General features: G+C 39.8%; 1 protein-coding gene across 9 annotated transcripts in view; it reads right to left on the bottom strand.

Annotated features, from left to right (window-relative positions):
* Positions 1 to 14,594, bottom strand: part of GRIP1 (glutamate receptor interacting protein 1) — a 660,770-nt gene that overhangs the window by 223,843 nt on the left and 422,333 nt on the right. For 4 of the 9 annotated variants that reach the window (XM_038549944.1, XM_038549942.1, XM_038549941.1 and 1 more), the window contains exons 1-3: positions 6,939 to 6,982; positions 6,488 to 6,564; positions 5,624 to 5,923 (exon numbers count right to left, since the gene is read on the bottom strand). The exons of 1 other annotated variant lie outside the window; for it this stretch is intronic. In XM_038549944.1, coding sequence (XP_038405872.1) covers positions 5,624 to 5,906 — 283 coding nt within the window. In that variant the 5' untranslated portion in view covers positions 5,907 to 5,923; positions 6,488 to 6,564; positions 6,939 to 6,982. Of the gene's footprint in view, positions 1 to 5,623; positions 5,924 to 6,487; positions 6,565 to 6,938; positions 6,989 to 14,594 lie in introns of those variants that run through there. 4 more of the 9 variants (XM_038549947.1, XM_038549949.1, XM_038549951.1 and 1 more) reach the window with 4 other exon arrangements.

Genomic DNA, 14,594 nt, shown 5'->3' on the forward strand with positions numbered 1-14,594 from the left:
AGGATCACGCCCTGAGCCAAAGGCAGATACTCAACCACTGAGCCACCCAGGCATCCCAGCATATTACTATTAAGTATACTCAGGTGCCATGGGTGGGGGTAGGAGCCCAGAGGCAAAGGCATCTTGGCAGAAAAAGATTAGGAAGATCTTCTGGCAGAGGCCTGAGTTTAAGGTGGGTTTTGAAGGGTGAGCAGGATGTAGGAAGAAGGTATGTGTGCTGGGGAGTGAGGGTTTTGCAGGATAAGGAAATGGTGCCAGTGAAATCAGCTAGCACGAAATACACAATGTTCAGACAGATTGGTAGGGTAGGCCACCAGTGTCAAGGGACCGATCACAGTGTAGCAACAGGAGTGGAGATCACACGGAGGGGGACCCACAGGGATTGGACAGTACATGGGGAATGAGTCTTCCAGGCAGCTCGGTTGGGAAGACATTCATTGTTCCAGGAGTTAGAAAGAGCCATAGAAAAGACTGATAAATACTCCAGCATAAAATATCGACCGGAACTGTGGTCAAACTCTTATTTCATTTACAAAGTTTCCATTTTCTAGTATGAAAAGATTTCAAAGGCAAAAGTTGTAGAAAACATCTGCATCAAATGCCCTCGTTGCTATGTTTCTATTAAATACTGCCACACGTGAGAATGAGTGAAACCTATTTTCTCGAGACACATAAGGAGCTGGATGAATTTAGTCCAAGCACAGTTATTCTACTAGAATGAAAATTGAAGTTGAGACAAACTTGAAGGAAATAGGATTAAAACGATACTCTTCTTTCTATCCAACTTGGCTACTGGTAACATCTTGAATGCATGATGAGCCTTTCCACATGTCCATGCCTCTTTCTAGAATGCTCTCCTTTTTCTTCCTTTTGGTCTGCTATCTTCTAACTTGGCCTTCAAAATTTAATTGAAGGGTCATTTTTTCTGGGAGCCTTCTCAAATCCTCCAACCTGCTTTAAGTATCCATCCTTTTACTCCCAGATCTCATGCCATAGTCTCATCTTAGCAATTATACTATATCACACTGTACTACAATCATTGGTGTTACATTTATTTGCAAACTATGAAGTCATTGAAGGTAGGGAACCATGGTTATTCAGTACAGAGACTGTGCATGATTCTATACTCCTAATTATAAACATGTTACTTAGCACATACCTGGCACTAGAGAATTGCATGTTGTTCACTAATTACAACACCAGACAGGCATAGATTGAAAGAGAAATTTGTCCCCCTTAGAATAACAAGATGACTTAAAAAACAGATTTCTTATTTCTCTACCTGAAAAACTACAAATAGAAAACATGGCGAAATGCACCCAAAGGCACACAAGGTAGGAGAGAAGTCTCAGATAATGTCTCTCAAAGTTGCTTTGGGCAGTGGTATAAATATGAATTCTTTCTTTCTCGGGTCCATTGAAACTCTACTTTGGTTTCCAGATCAGTCCACCTCCAAATCAATAGTTATGATTTTTCATTATTGTAAAAGAAGAACAACTCTCTCAACCACAAAATAGGCTGTTACAGCATTGCTGGATCATTTTCTCCACATATGAGCATAAAAACGAAAAGAGGAGCATTCAAGGGATTAATGTTTCAAGTAAAAGCCATACAGGGTTTTGCCATAATCTTTCAAGAGAATCTCCTCTCTGGTTCTCCCAAAGCACATTTTCCATGCCAAGAAAAATCACTTGTATTTCAAGGCAAAAACAGACAAAATAGTGTCTTGGAAATAGTTTGTGAACCCCAGTGGGGGGAAAAGCTCCTTACAGAACAAGAACTGAAGAACATTATAGTGAGCTAGTGAAAAAAAATCCAATGTAGAGTATGAATAACTTTCTTTAAAGCAACCTTCAAATTTTAGTGCAATACCTAAGATATCCCGGAGGGGGCCAAGAATAAGAACACACAGTACGTAGACTCACATTTCCCTCATTTTAGATAAGTACAGCTGACCATAGAGCACAGAGAAACAGACAGAGGCAGCTCCCTGTAGTGAGTGCAAAGCTCTCTCTCTGCAGATGCTACCAATGCTCAGGAGCAACAGCTGCTGCGGGCTCTGCAAAAACCGTGTAGCACGAGACTGAGTCTGAGTGATAAGCCTAAATGACTCCAATCAAGTGAAGAAGCAGTGGACATAGGTATCTGAGAAGTTGACCCAAAGAAATCATCAGTTGAACAATTTTGTAAAGAAGTGAAAGGATCCCCAAGGGTGTTGCCATTATGAGCCATCCTCTCTCTCTCTCTCTCTCTCTCTCTCTCTCTCTCTTTCACTGTGGATGTATCTTGTAAGGTTCTTGGTGTTATCAACCCTGGCACTGTGTGGAACATGCTCATTTTGGTCCAGTGAATAAGGGAAATAAGGATCACTACTCTTTCTGGGCAAGTTAATCATAATCATAATAAAAAAAAGATGCAGAGGAGGACAATAGTTTCTCTAACAGACATGCTGTCAATTGAATGAGTAGCCCAGAATGAAAACAAAAAGAGTCCTAGGCACACACAACATGACCATAGCAGCAATGCTTCATTCACTGCTTCATTCCTCAATAAGAATGGACTGTGACCCTCAGTGCCAAGTTACAAGGGTAATTACAATGGTAAATAAGACATAGACTTAGGTGGCCCCATCAATCCAGTGAGAGAACAAACTAGTGAGCAGGTTCTTACAATACAGTGTTAACTGCCATCCTAGGGAACTTTCCAGGTGCTAAGGGAAGACACAACAGGAGCAACTAACCTGGACTTTGTGGGAAGAGGGAGGGAAGTGACATCTAAATTGAGGCCAAAAGAAGAGTTTATCAGGAAAAAAAAGGGGATGGGGAGGAAAGAACCCCAAGTTGAGGAAATAACATATGAAAAGTAGAGAGGCAACATGCACACTCCATGGGCTAGAAGCAGCTCCAGACAACTGGGAACAAGAGCCCCACTGGGAGGGCACACATATGTGCACATGCACAGTAGCAGCAGAGGAGAAACTGAAGCTACGTTGGTACGTAGGAGCCAAACCATCACTAGCCTTCAGAACATAATAGGGACTTTAAATCTTATTTTTAGGCTAGTAGAATGGAACCTGCAACACACAAATGACCGAAGCAGATTTGTGCTTAATAAAGATCCCTCTAGCTGCAGGATGGAGGGGACCATGCAGGGCCCAGGAGGGCAGGGAGGAATCTAAGTAATCCAAAGATCAACAACATTTGGAGATTGTTTAGAGTTATTTTATTTTATTGTATTTTTTTAGAGTAATTTTAAAGTCTGTTTGGAAGAGTAAGTGAATGGGAATAGACATGACTCCTCAGCTCTCCATCCTCTGTCCTAGCCAAGATGTTAAATTCACTGGAAAACTACTGTCATTAGAATAGAGTGGTGATGGTACAGAAATGGTGCAGACAGGTGATGAGAACAAAGACTCATGACATAAACCTAAATATATATTGGAATTCAGCTCATGATAAAGTGGCAAGTGGGATTGTTTTACAAAACAATTAAACGTTAACCGTACCTAACACCAGAATAAATTCTAGGTGAAATAAAGATTTAAATGTACAAAATAAAAGCAGGTAAAAGCCAATGCTAAGCAGGTCACAAAAGAAGAAAAGCAAATGATCAGTAAACACAGATACCAATTTTTACCCAGCAGATTGGCAAGGATGTAAGAAGATAATATTCCTGGATGGTGAGATTATAGGGAAAAAAGGGTGCTTCCCCTCCCTTGGAGAGAATATAAAATTGCTATGTCCTTTCTGGAAGACAGTTGAGTAGTATAACTCAAACCCTTAAAAATGTGCATGTTGTTTGATCCAGAAGCCCCATGCCTAGGAACTTATCCTAAGGAAGTAACTGGACGGCTACCTAAACATGTATGTACAATGGTGGCAATTGCAACATTTTGAATGGATATTAGTGACAACTAAAATGCCCGACAGAGACAATGAAGTCCCATAGAACCATTTAATGTAAAGATCAGAACTATTTTAATGATATGAAAAGATATTCTCAACTTATTGACAAGTGAATAAATAAGATTATGGAACAGAATGGATAGTACGATTCTATCATACGTATTTGTTTCGAAAAAGGGGGAGGTTTATATATAGAACTATTGACAGTTTTCTCCATTGAGATTATAATTGATTTCCATTTTCTCATGTCTTTTCTGAAATGCTATTGCCATAACTACTTTAATAATCAGAAAAAAAAGAAAACCCTCTATTTCCCTCTACAAAGAAGTGTCAAGAATAATACTGCTGGGGGAGTTAACAACCCAAAAGGATGCAGGAAAGAGCAAGTGCCTGTATCACATTCCAAATCATTAACAAGTAGCACTTATACAGTCTCTTCTCTGGATTCAAGGAGAAAAACAGACACAGAAAGACTTTCTGCACTGAACCTTAAAAAAAGGGTGAAAATCCTCATCAGAAAAACCAGCAATATTACTGACTCAGTTACAATATATTTTGCATTTCAATTGCTTGGATAATATAGACACTTGAACCACACTTTCACACTCAATCCCCAGTATGATGCTTGCCCATTGACCAGACCATGTCAAATATTCTATAATACGACTTAGGTTAAAGAATCATAGTTTTCTCTTGTGTAGGACTATGTCACGTTTGCACGAATTCTCATGTCACTTTATGTTTTTCACTTATGAAAAAATAACAAGCTGTTGGATGTACTCTAACCTTGCCCACGTTAATAGGGCAAATGTTGTTCTCATAACAATGCAAAATCCATGACAATACAGGTCACTTTACTTTTGTAATGTATAGCTTCCCATTTTTAGTGAAGGAATAGGCATCCTTACTATTAGTATATTATTATTCCTACTCATACAGATAAGAGAAGTTACTATCAGAGGAGGTTATATCCCCAAGGGCTTCATGGTCAATCAGTCACAAATGCAGATTTTTATCCAGTTTTGTTTTCATGGTGGTATTTTTTTTTCAGCTTCTACAAATAAGACTTTTTAAATGAGAAACACTGGCATTGAACAATTTTTTTTCTGTAATCTACATAGCGTAGAATTTTAAAATCATAAGAGTTCATAAATTTCAGTCTACTGATCTTATTGAGAAAGAAAGTAAAGCCCAGGGAGAGTAAGTGACTTTTCTCTTATCTTAACTCATTAGCAGAATGGGAACCAGACCTCAAGTCACCTCCCTCCATTACAGTGCTGATTGTGCTACAGAGAGAACCTGAGGACCCGAGAGCCATGACAATTTACAGAGCATTCCACATACATTTAGTTCCCACAATAACCCTGCGAGGTGTTCCTACTGTTATTCTCATTTTGGAGAATTTAAGTGCCTTTGTAATACTTTTAGTCACATAGTCCAAGGCTTTATAGCCAAGGCCAGAGCTTTTCCACTCTGAAATCAAGGCTGGGGGGTGTTTTCTGTAATTAATCTCAATTCAAAGGGATCCATTGCTAAAAAAGTTTTGGAACTTAAAATTATATAACAATATTCTAAAAAGATTCACAGAATGTAAGACAATTATTTTCCAAAAAAAAAAAAAAAAAAAAAAGAGAAGTCTTTTAGATCATAGATCTTCTCAAAGCATCAGCTTTCTATAGATAATTGAAAATTGAACTCAGAGAATAATGAAAGCTTACCACTGTTTAGTTTAGCAAGAAATTCGAGAGGGCTCTGATCCGGGTTAACCTTTGTATCATTAATATCAGGCAGCTTACAGCTTAAATAAAAATCGTCAATGTAAGCATCTAGGGCTTCAGAGGCAGAGAAATAAGACTTTTCTTTATATTGGATGGAACCATCAATATTAAAGGAGATGCTGTTGAAGACTAAAGTTGCTGGAAGAGAAGGTTCAGAAGCGCTAAAGTGATGTTTCTGAACTGACTTTGCCATGGCTTTCTCAAACTGGGCTGCAATGTCCATTCATCTTTCAAAACACTCTAAACGCAAAAAAAGGTAGACTCCAGTTAAATAGGAATGAGTGATGATACAGAAACCTTGCCAATCTTCACATCATGTGTATTTATTTTTTACAAATGCAACTGCTTTTATCCCCTTTTATGCCTTACGTATATTAAACTCTCAAGCAATGTTCACTGATTAACAGTTTTATTGACATGGCTTGAAATATAAGCTGTACTTTAGAAACAAAATAGGGAACTAGAAGTATGAGCCTTGCCAGGAAAAGCATAACATGGAGGTGCTACTTCCCTTTGGTTTTAGTTTTACTGGATTGGATGAGTAATTGTGGAGTGTTGAGATATTTTTATTTTCTACATTAAAAGAGGACAAGCCTCCAGAATCATGTCACAGTTTTTATTCCCTAACAACTGTTCCCACTCCATTGATGGGGCAAGGGAAGCCATGTATGGAGACAAGAAAACAGGAATAGAGGATCCTGGCACAGAAATTATGGCCAACTAGGAAACAAGAAGAAGTGAGTGCTGAAAGAAGTAGATTCGGGGAGGGGGGGATATTGAATCCTCTAATCTTCTGGCACTGACCTTGGTGCAAGAGTTCAGCTGCCGTGAGCCTTTGTGGTCAGTCCCACCTTGTATCAACCGCTTCCTCTCCATAGCAACTATAAAAAATAGGTGCTATGAGTACTCTCATTTTCAAGATAAGAATATGGTGGCACTTGGAGATTAACTTGTTCGAAGGTACAGAATAGGGAAGTGAGAGCCAAGGTTGAACTCCAGTGCTTGGATCTGAGCTTGAACTTAACTACACTAGGCCACCAGCCCCACTGTCTCATGTGTGCTGGAATTGCCAGACCTGGGATCTCCAAACGTCAGCCCCAGGTAACACGTCAGAATTGTCTGCCAAGGTTGGGTGCCTGAGTCCTGTGGTCTCTCATTTCTCTAAAAAGCTCAAGAGTATTCATTGATACGTGTAAGGGGAAACACCATCTATTTGACAGCAATATCTAAGTAGTGCCAAAGAGAGGGTACTCACTTTTCAGTCCATTGAAATCCGAGCGGATATGTTGTATTTTCAGAATGTTACATTACATGACATCATAATGCCTAAAATTTCCATCTGTGGGATATTATTGAGTTTCCTCTAATGTAATAGAGTTATACAGAGGCCTCTAAGGACCTGAAGAAAACTAGGGATCATCTTCCCACAAAGATGCACAATGACAGATGCAAATACAATGGGTTCTAAGATTTTGGAAGCTCCTTCATGGTCCCTCTTCATCTGAACTCTAGATTAAGACTTGTTATCTAAAGGGAGTGTTAGATGTGGGAAGAAAGGAAAGGAAAGAAGGCTACCTAGGAAAAGAACAGTAATAAGATTCTTCCCAGGAATGAAAAAAACTAACCTGGCGTCACATACTCTTGGATGTATGATAAGAAGATATCTTTTGATATTTTAGAGGCTTTCCTCAAAAGGCACTTTCTCTGTAAATCACTATCATGGTCATCTTCCTCCTCCTCCTCCTTCTCTTGACTTGTCCATATGAATTTGTTACTAATACAGACAATGGGCTTTAGAACCAAGGAAGAAGCAGGTTAAACTCAGTTCTATCTTTTACTAGCTCTGTGCCTCTATCTCGTCTCTAATAAGTGTTTTCTTCATTTTAAATTCTGCTTAATACTTAGCTCATAGAGTGGCTGTGTTTGATCTTCTGCTGCTTTGTACCACAATGGTCACACCAGGAGTGAAATATTGAAATAGTTTCAAAACAGCTGGTGAAGGCTGCCGCCCTTCAGATGAGTCCCCTATCCTCCCCAAACCAGTGCCTCCTTGCTACCCCATTCCTGACCCACTTCACCCAGAAGCCCTCAGACCTTCCCATATCCAATGACTTAAGAGCTACTGCCTGGCTTTTTAGGACTATGCTCCACCTTTAGCTAATGTCCCTTCTCTCCGGCCAGTGCCCAGCCATACAGATTATTAAATGTGTTGAATATCATCCCCAAGAAGATATGGTTTGCAGTTTAAGTGTTAATGTTTTTCCTTTCCTCATCCTTAAGTGCTTTGCCTCACCCTATTCACATTAATCATAGTTTGACCTACATGGTAGCTGGGTTTGTGTCTAATTCGCTCTCTAAGCTCAAACAAAACAAGGAATGAATGGGTATCCCAGGCTTTCCAGCCCATGGCAGTTGCTCGATAAATGTGTGTTGAATGGAATTTCAGACAAAATGTTCCTTTTGCTGTGAAGCATTCCAGTGTGATTACTGCAGTTGTGAAAATTTTCTGAAAGATCAAGTCCTTTGGGTTTATTAGTAGCTGCTGAGAAGCAACAAAATAGGCAAACAGGATAATGTATTAAGTCAAGGATTTAATGAGAGAAGGGCTGAATGCACAGAGGGCAAGAAGTTGATGAGGGAGTTGGCGAGATTATCATCCATGGTGGCAATATTTTTGAGGTTCACTTGTAGCAAATCTTTAGTACCAGACTGTCCCCGTGTGCATCTACAGCTCAACGTCCCATTTTAACTGGAGATTTAAAGGCATTTTCTGTATTTTTAAAAAATATTTTATTTATTTATTAGAGACAGAGAGAGAGAGAGAGAGGCAGAGACACAGGAGAGGGAGAAGCAGGCTCTATGCAGGGAGCCTGACGTGGGACTCGATCCCGGGTCTCCAAGATCAGACCCTAGGCTGAAGGCGGTGCTAAACCGTTGAGCCACCTGGGCTGCCCCAAAGACAGTTTCTGTATTACCTAGTTGCATGAATAACACTATAAAGGAAACTTGATAATTACATATTTCTAAAACAATACAGATGGAAAAAAAATCAATGTATAAAACATGTTGATAGTCCTGGTAAGTGAACACTATAAACGTAAATTTATTTTGTGGCTTCCATTTTATCATACACACGGCAATGTGCAAATTCATCCTCTTGGTTTTTCACCTATTTTTTATTCCTAGAGGCTAAGCAAAGAAAGGAATGGATACTCTTGTAGTTTAAAAGTAAGATGACCATATGCAATAACGAAGAGAAGAAAAAAAAATCAGTAATTTCCTAACTATAAATCAAGTAAAATGCAGATTGTCTGGATATTTTCCCCTGGCAATTTCATGTTTGAAGTTGGTCCAGCTCCATTCTCTTTGATAGTATTTAAAAAAAATGTATTCAATCTATAAAACCCCAGAATATGCCCATCTACCAGGAGGGAACAGATTCCTGAAGAATATGATAGATTTTTGGTAGGACTAGAGAAAATCACGAGCTCTGTCTTCCTTATCACTTCAGGTTATGTCAGACTCAGTCAAAGGAGCTGAGTCCCTCGATCCTGGGCAGGGAGAAAGGTTCACAGATTTGCACAAAGTTCAGTTTCCCTCTCTCATTCAATTCAATTAAACACACAGTTACTGATTTCCAATGTGCAAGGAACCATGCTAAGCACTGCATAGGGATACAGTGATGGACTAGACTTTATTTCCCTCACAAGAAGCTTACAGTCCAGTAGGAAAGATAAAAGCAGCATATAAATGAGTGCAATCCAAGAAAGGGCACGCCAGTGCCATCAAGCACCCCCAAGGGGGCTGGAACACAGAGAAGAGAGAAATTACTCCTGTTCCATAGAATTGGAGGAGGATTCGTTTTAGACAGAATATTTAAACTAGGACTTGCAAAAGAGGGTAGGAGTCCAGACACACAGAAATGAGGAAATAGACATTCCAGGAAGAAAGAACCACATAATCAAAGACCGTGAACTAGAAAAAACCTACATGCAGCTATAGATGGAGGAATGTATGTGGTTTTCCTGGGTTGTCAGTGGGAGAGGAGGATGGAAATACTATATTCTCTACTGTGCAGCTAAAGTGGTGAGCTTCAGGGCCAGGTATTACATCTATTTTACAGAAAGGAAAACTGAGCCACAGAGAGAGAGCTTTCAGAGTGCTCCCAGGGAATGGATCTAATGAGTAATAGATCTGGGACTTAAAGCTTCAAAACTCATATTCTTTCTTTACATCCCCAGGTCCACCGTCTGGCTGTCTGCCCCCCAGAACAGCTGAGTCAACAAGCACAGGCTTGCCTGGCCACTCTTCCCCTCAGTGCTTTGTGGTTAACTCCAAATCCAAGCGAGAGTATCCCACCCCACCTGTGCAGCAATCAGAAATCTGTACCCCAGCTTAAGTCATTAATGGACTAATGCTTTCGAAAGTCTACTTGGGTCATCTGGCCAATGGGATACCTTACTAGTCAGAGTCCATCTATGCCAACTACATCTCAGGATGCTCGGGAGAGACAAGAAGTATCAGGGCAGAAATATTCCAAAGTCTTACGAGCTCTGTCCAAGAAATTTCGTAAGCCAATAAAACATGTTTTACTAGAGAGAGATGATCTGTCATACAGTCTGATTCTGATAAAGTTCTGAGTCCCCAAAGATCAAGCTATACACACGCTAGGCTTCAGAATTTGAATTTCAGTAGAATATAGTTGCTGCAATGCAACTTAAAGTTTCCCAGTCCAAAGGGCTTAATGGAAATACTTGGAGCATTACCTTAATCACCAGACACTGTGACAATACCTTGTACCTGTAATACCTTCTTTGAAGGATAGCTTACACACATGGTCACTATTACTAACTATTCAGATGTTAAACCACAGGCTGATCTTAATTACTGAAAAAGGGCAAGAGAAGAAACCAGCATTTGAAACACATAGGACTTTACAGATCAAAAATACTCTCTTTGAGGTTTGTCTGCTAGTAATTTGGTACATGGCATGCAATGAGTAAAAACATAAACTGGTGCTACCCTTGGGTTTTGTAGTTTGGGCTATGTCATATTTTATTTTATTTTATTTTATTTTATTTTATTTTATTTTATTTTATTTGAGAGAGAGTCTAAGTAGACTCCCCACTGAGCATGGAGCCTGACACAGGGCTGGATCTCACAATCATGACCTGAGCCAAAATTAAGAGTTGGGCACTTAACCGACCGAGCTACCCAGGGCCCCTTTTACGTCATATTTTAGATCAACAGCTTATTGCAGTGTTGCGTCACGTTCTTTTACAAACCCAACTGGCAACCCCTATATATATACACAAGGAATAAATAAATATTCATTGTAAATGTAGAAAGGTAATACATTTACAGAGGTCAGGGTTCTGGTGCTGGTACTGCACTCACCAGTTTCAAATCTAGCAGCATGACTTTGGGTAAACTACTAAACTTCTCTGTCCCTAAACTTCCTCATCTCTAAAATCATGATAATAACCAACTCACAGCCCCGATGTAAGGTTTAAAGGGGATAATATGGGTAACACTTAGAAAAATGCCTCATCGACATGGAACGTGCTCAGTAAATGCAGTTTGCAGTTGTTATGATGACTGCCTTGTATGTAGTCCAAATATGTGGCTGGTCTTGTCTTTCTGCTGGAACATCCATTTCTCATTGAGATGCATATATTTTGTGATTTTAACGGATTCTATCCTGCCTAGTCAAGCAGTGGTGTAGCAGCTTTGGAATGTTAAGCAGCAAAATAAGAAACCTAGAATTTCATTCATTGTATCCATTAATCTCCTTAAATTCACATTCCATAGATAGAAGGATTATCCTAAAGCAGGATCGATACTTGATTCGTTCCACATCCCAGAATCTTCTCTAGAGCCCAGGAAGCCTGAGGCTGGAGTAGAGGCATCAGCAAAATTTAAATTATTTCCTAAATCTTAAGCTTTAAGAGTTATTGTATTCTGCTCTAGGGACTGCTTTTCTCTCTATGTCATTTAGTGGTTTTTTTTTCCCAGAAAACATTTTCAATTTCTCTTTATTTCCAAATCAGAATATTCACAATTATTGTTCTTCAAATGCAGATGTGAGCGCTTCAGCAAAAATAGCTGCCAAAAGACTTTAAAAGATTTTATTCACTTTAATACACCATGACTAATTGGGGAAAACAGCAAACAAGCACATTAGGATTATATCTGTAGGCCTGTAACCATTCGCCAGCACACTGGCGACACGTTAAGTGGGATTTTCCTATATTGGGTAATGAGGAAAAAAAAAATCCCTTTGCTTGGTGGAAATCTCCATGGACATAATTGTAAGGAGGAGGAAAGGGGAGTTTTTATTCATGCTTTCTAAACTAAAGAGTATCATCTATCACCTCTGGATGCATTGTTTTTATTAAGGAAAAAAAGTATTAGAATCAGGAAGGGAGCACATGGGGCCACCTGAATCCATTTCCTACTATAATGTGCTCTGTATTCTAAGAGTTGTCTCAGCAATGGTGGTGGCATCTGGAAATGATTGTGAGAAAAATCGAACTCCTAGAAAGTAAAGGGAGCTCTGCGTAGTATGTTTAAATTTGATGGAAAAGAAGTATTCCACCTTTTGGGAAAAATGGAAAAAAATTCTTAATATGAAATCAAATACGGTGAAACAAATTCTTCTTCCACTACTCCAATATGGAAGCCCTACAATGGGGGCCATGGAGAAATACAAAGAGATATCAGAGATGCCTTTGCCTTCATGGAGATTGTACTATGGTGGGAGAGAGGAACATGATTTTGAGATTTAGCAGTTGGCATTGGCCACTTAGTGTGAAGGTGTCAAGGGGTAGAGTCAATGAGTGCAGCCTTTGCACAGGGGATGCTGGGGAAGGTATCTCACTGGCAAGCTGATATGCCCTGTCCTGATCTCTCCATGAGCTTTTGCCCCATGTGACCAAAGCTGATTTGACTAATGAGAAGTTTAGCCTTTCCCTCAGAATCTGATAAAAAATTTCTGCTTCAGAGACTCTTACTCAGGACTTTTTTTTTTTAAGATTTTATTTATTCATGAGAGACAGACAGAGAGAGGCAGAAACATAATCAGAAGAGAAGCAGGCCCCCTGCAGGGAGCCCAATGCGGGACTCGATCCCAGGACCCCAGGATCACGACCTGAGCCGAAGGCAGACGCTCAACCGCTGAGCCACCTAGGCATCCCTACATGGGATTTTCTTTAGGGCTTACATATCCCTCACAAATGGCAGAAAGGTAAAGGTGAGGATTATAAAGCAGGCTACAAGCTTTTCATCTCTAGTCTGTTTCATCTGTGAAGTAGAAATGCCAGTTGCTCTACTTGAAAGATTCCAGAGGAAAAGAAGAATATTAAAAAAAAAAAAAAAACCCAAAAAACAAAACAAAAATCCCACAGAAAACCCTCCAACACTTACACGTTTTAATTTGGCTGTTCTGGAATGAGCTTTATTGTGCTCACAATTATTCGTGGCTGGCAAATGTGTGATAGCTCTGGCGCTCTTGGAATGAGCTGGGCCTATGGTTCCTTGATAGTGATTCTATATCACAAGCTCTGTTTCCATATATAATTTTCACTGAGTTCCCAAATGTAAAGGAGAATGAAAAAGTCCCATGAATCTCTTTCCCACAAGTATTAATGTGGAATCAATCTAACTACTAACCTATTATAATTTCCCAAACATCTGTTTTGCCAAACACCAAGCTACTAAAACAGGGCACTTTATAAACTTTAGGCACCCCTGTAAGCTGAACAGCTCTCATTTTCACAGAATATTTAACAAGTCTGTACTAGTCCACCTATTTCCTAAAAGCATCCTAATGCTTTTCCTAATGCGAATTTCCTAATTCACATTTCCTAATGCGAATACTAATTTGGGAAGTAGAATCAGTGAAGAATCTATCGTCTCTGGATTAGCAGTTCCTCCATTTATTAATCCGATGTACCAGAAGCTTTATCTCACCATTACCTTTTCTTCAGTTTCTTACACACCTTGACATGTCAGCATTTATGTCACTGAGACTATACTGAACCCAAGAAATTCTTGACCTATACTAGACCTAAAGGAAGAAACTATTTGCTGTAAGAACATAGCAGATCTACCATAAACCCCATCTAAGAGAATTGTTTCTCCTGCTCATATCAAGCACATAGGAATGAAAATTTAAAACAAAACCAATGGAGCATAGCCACCCTTAGAAATAAGATTAAGTTTAGTCTGTGGACCAAACTTTGAACTGAAATGTATACCACTGGGTGGAAATTGGAGTGGCCTATTGGGCTCAGGACAGGACAGACTATAGCGACCTGATGTCACATAGAATCAGAAAGAATGGAGACTAAAAGCCCATGCATGGATACAGGATGATCACATGAGCCAGGGAGCTGGGGCAGGACCGCCGCTAGTGAACAGACGTTAAAAATGCTGTGACCACTGCCCAGGACTGTGATCCCTACTTGGTTGGAGAGGAGGGAAGGAGCAGAACTACCAGGCACCAAACCAAGGCTCTAGATTAAATCATGACTCTTTCAGTCATGAAAACCTGCTTCTCAATGGTTTAACCTGGGAAGACAGAAAAAGACAACTACAAGAATTTGGGACAAGGAGAGGCGATCTTGGGGAAGGAGGGGGTGGGGGGAGAAAAAATCAAAAGAACCAGAACCACAACAACCAAAGCAAAATTTCCACCTAAGATGAACTCGCAAACAAAGAGCATCATACAGTACCAAAGTGGATACAGTGCACGTCAAAAATATAACAACAGCAGAGAAATAGGTCAAGTTCTACAGAAGAGGTGGCATTGGAATCACACTTGTAGGAAGAAGTTTTGGAAAGCGAGGAAAGGAAGGGGCATTTTGTGAAGGAGAAACATCACATGCACGATCATGGAAGTTGACTGTGG

This window comes from Canis lupus, chromosome 10 (assembly GCF_011100685.1).
Source record: "Canis lupus familiaris isolate Mischka breed German Shepherd chromosome 10, alternate assembly UU_Cfam_GSD_1.0, whole genome shotgun sequence".
Classification (NCBI taxonomy): Eukaryota; Metazoa; Chordata; class Mammalia; order Carnivora; family Canidae; genus Canis; species Canis lupus.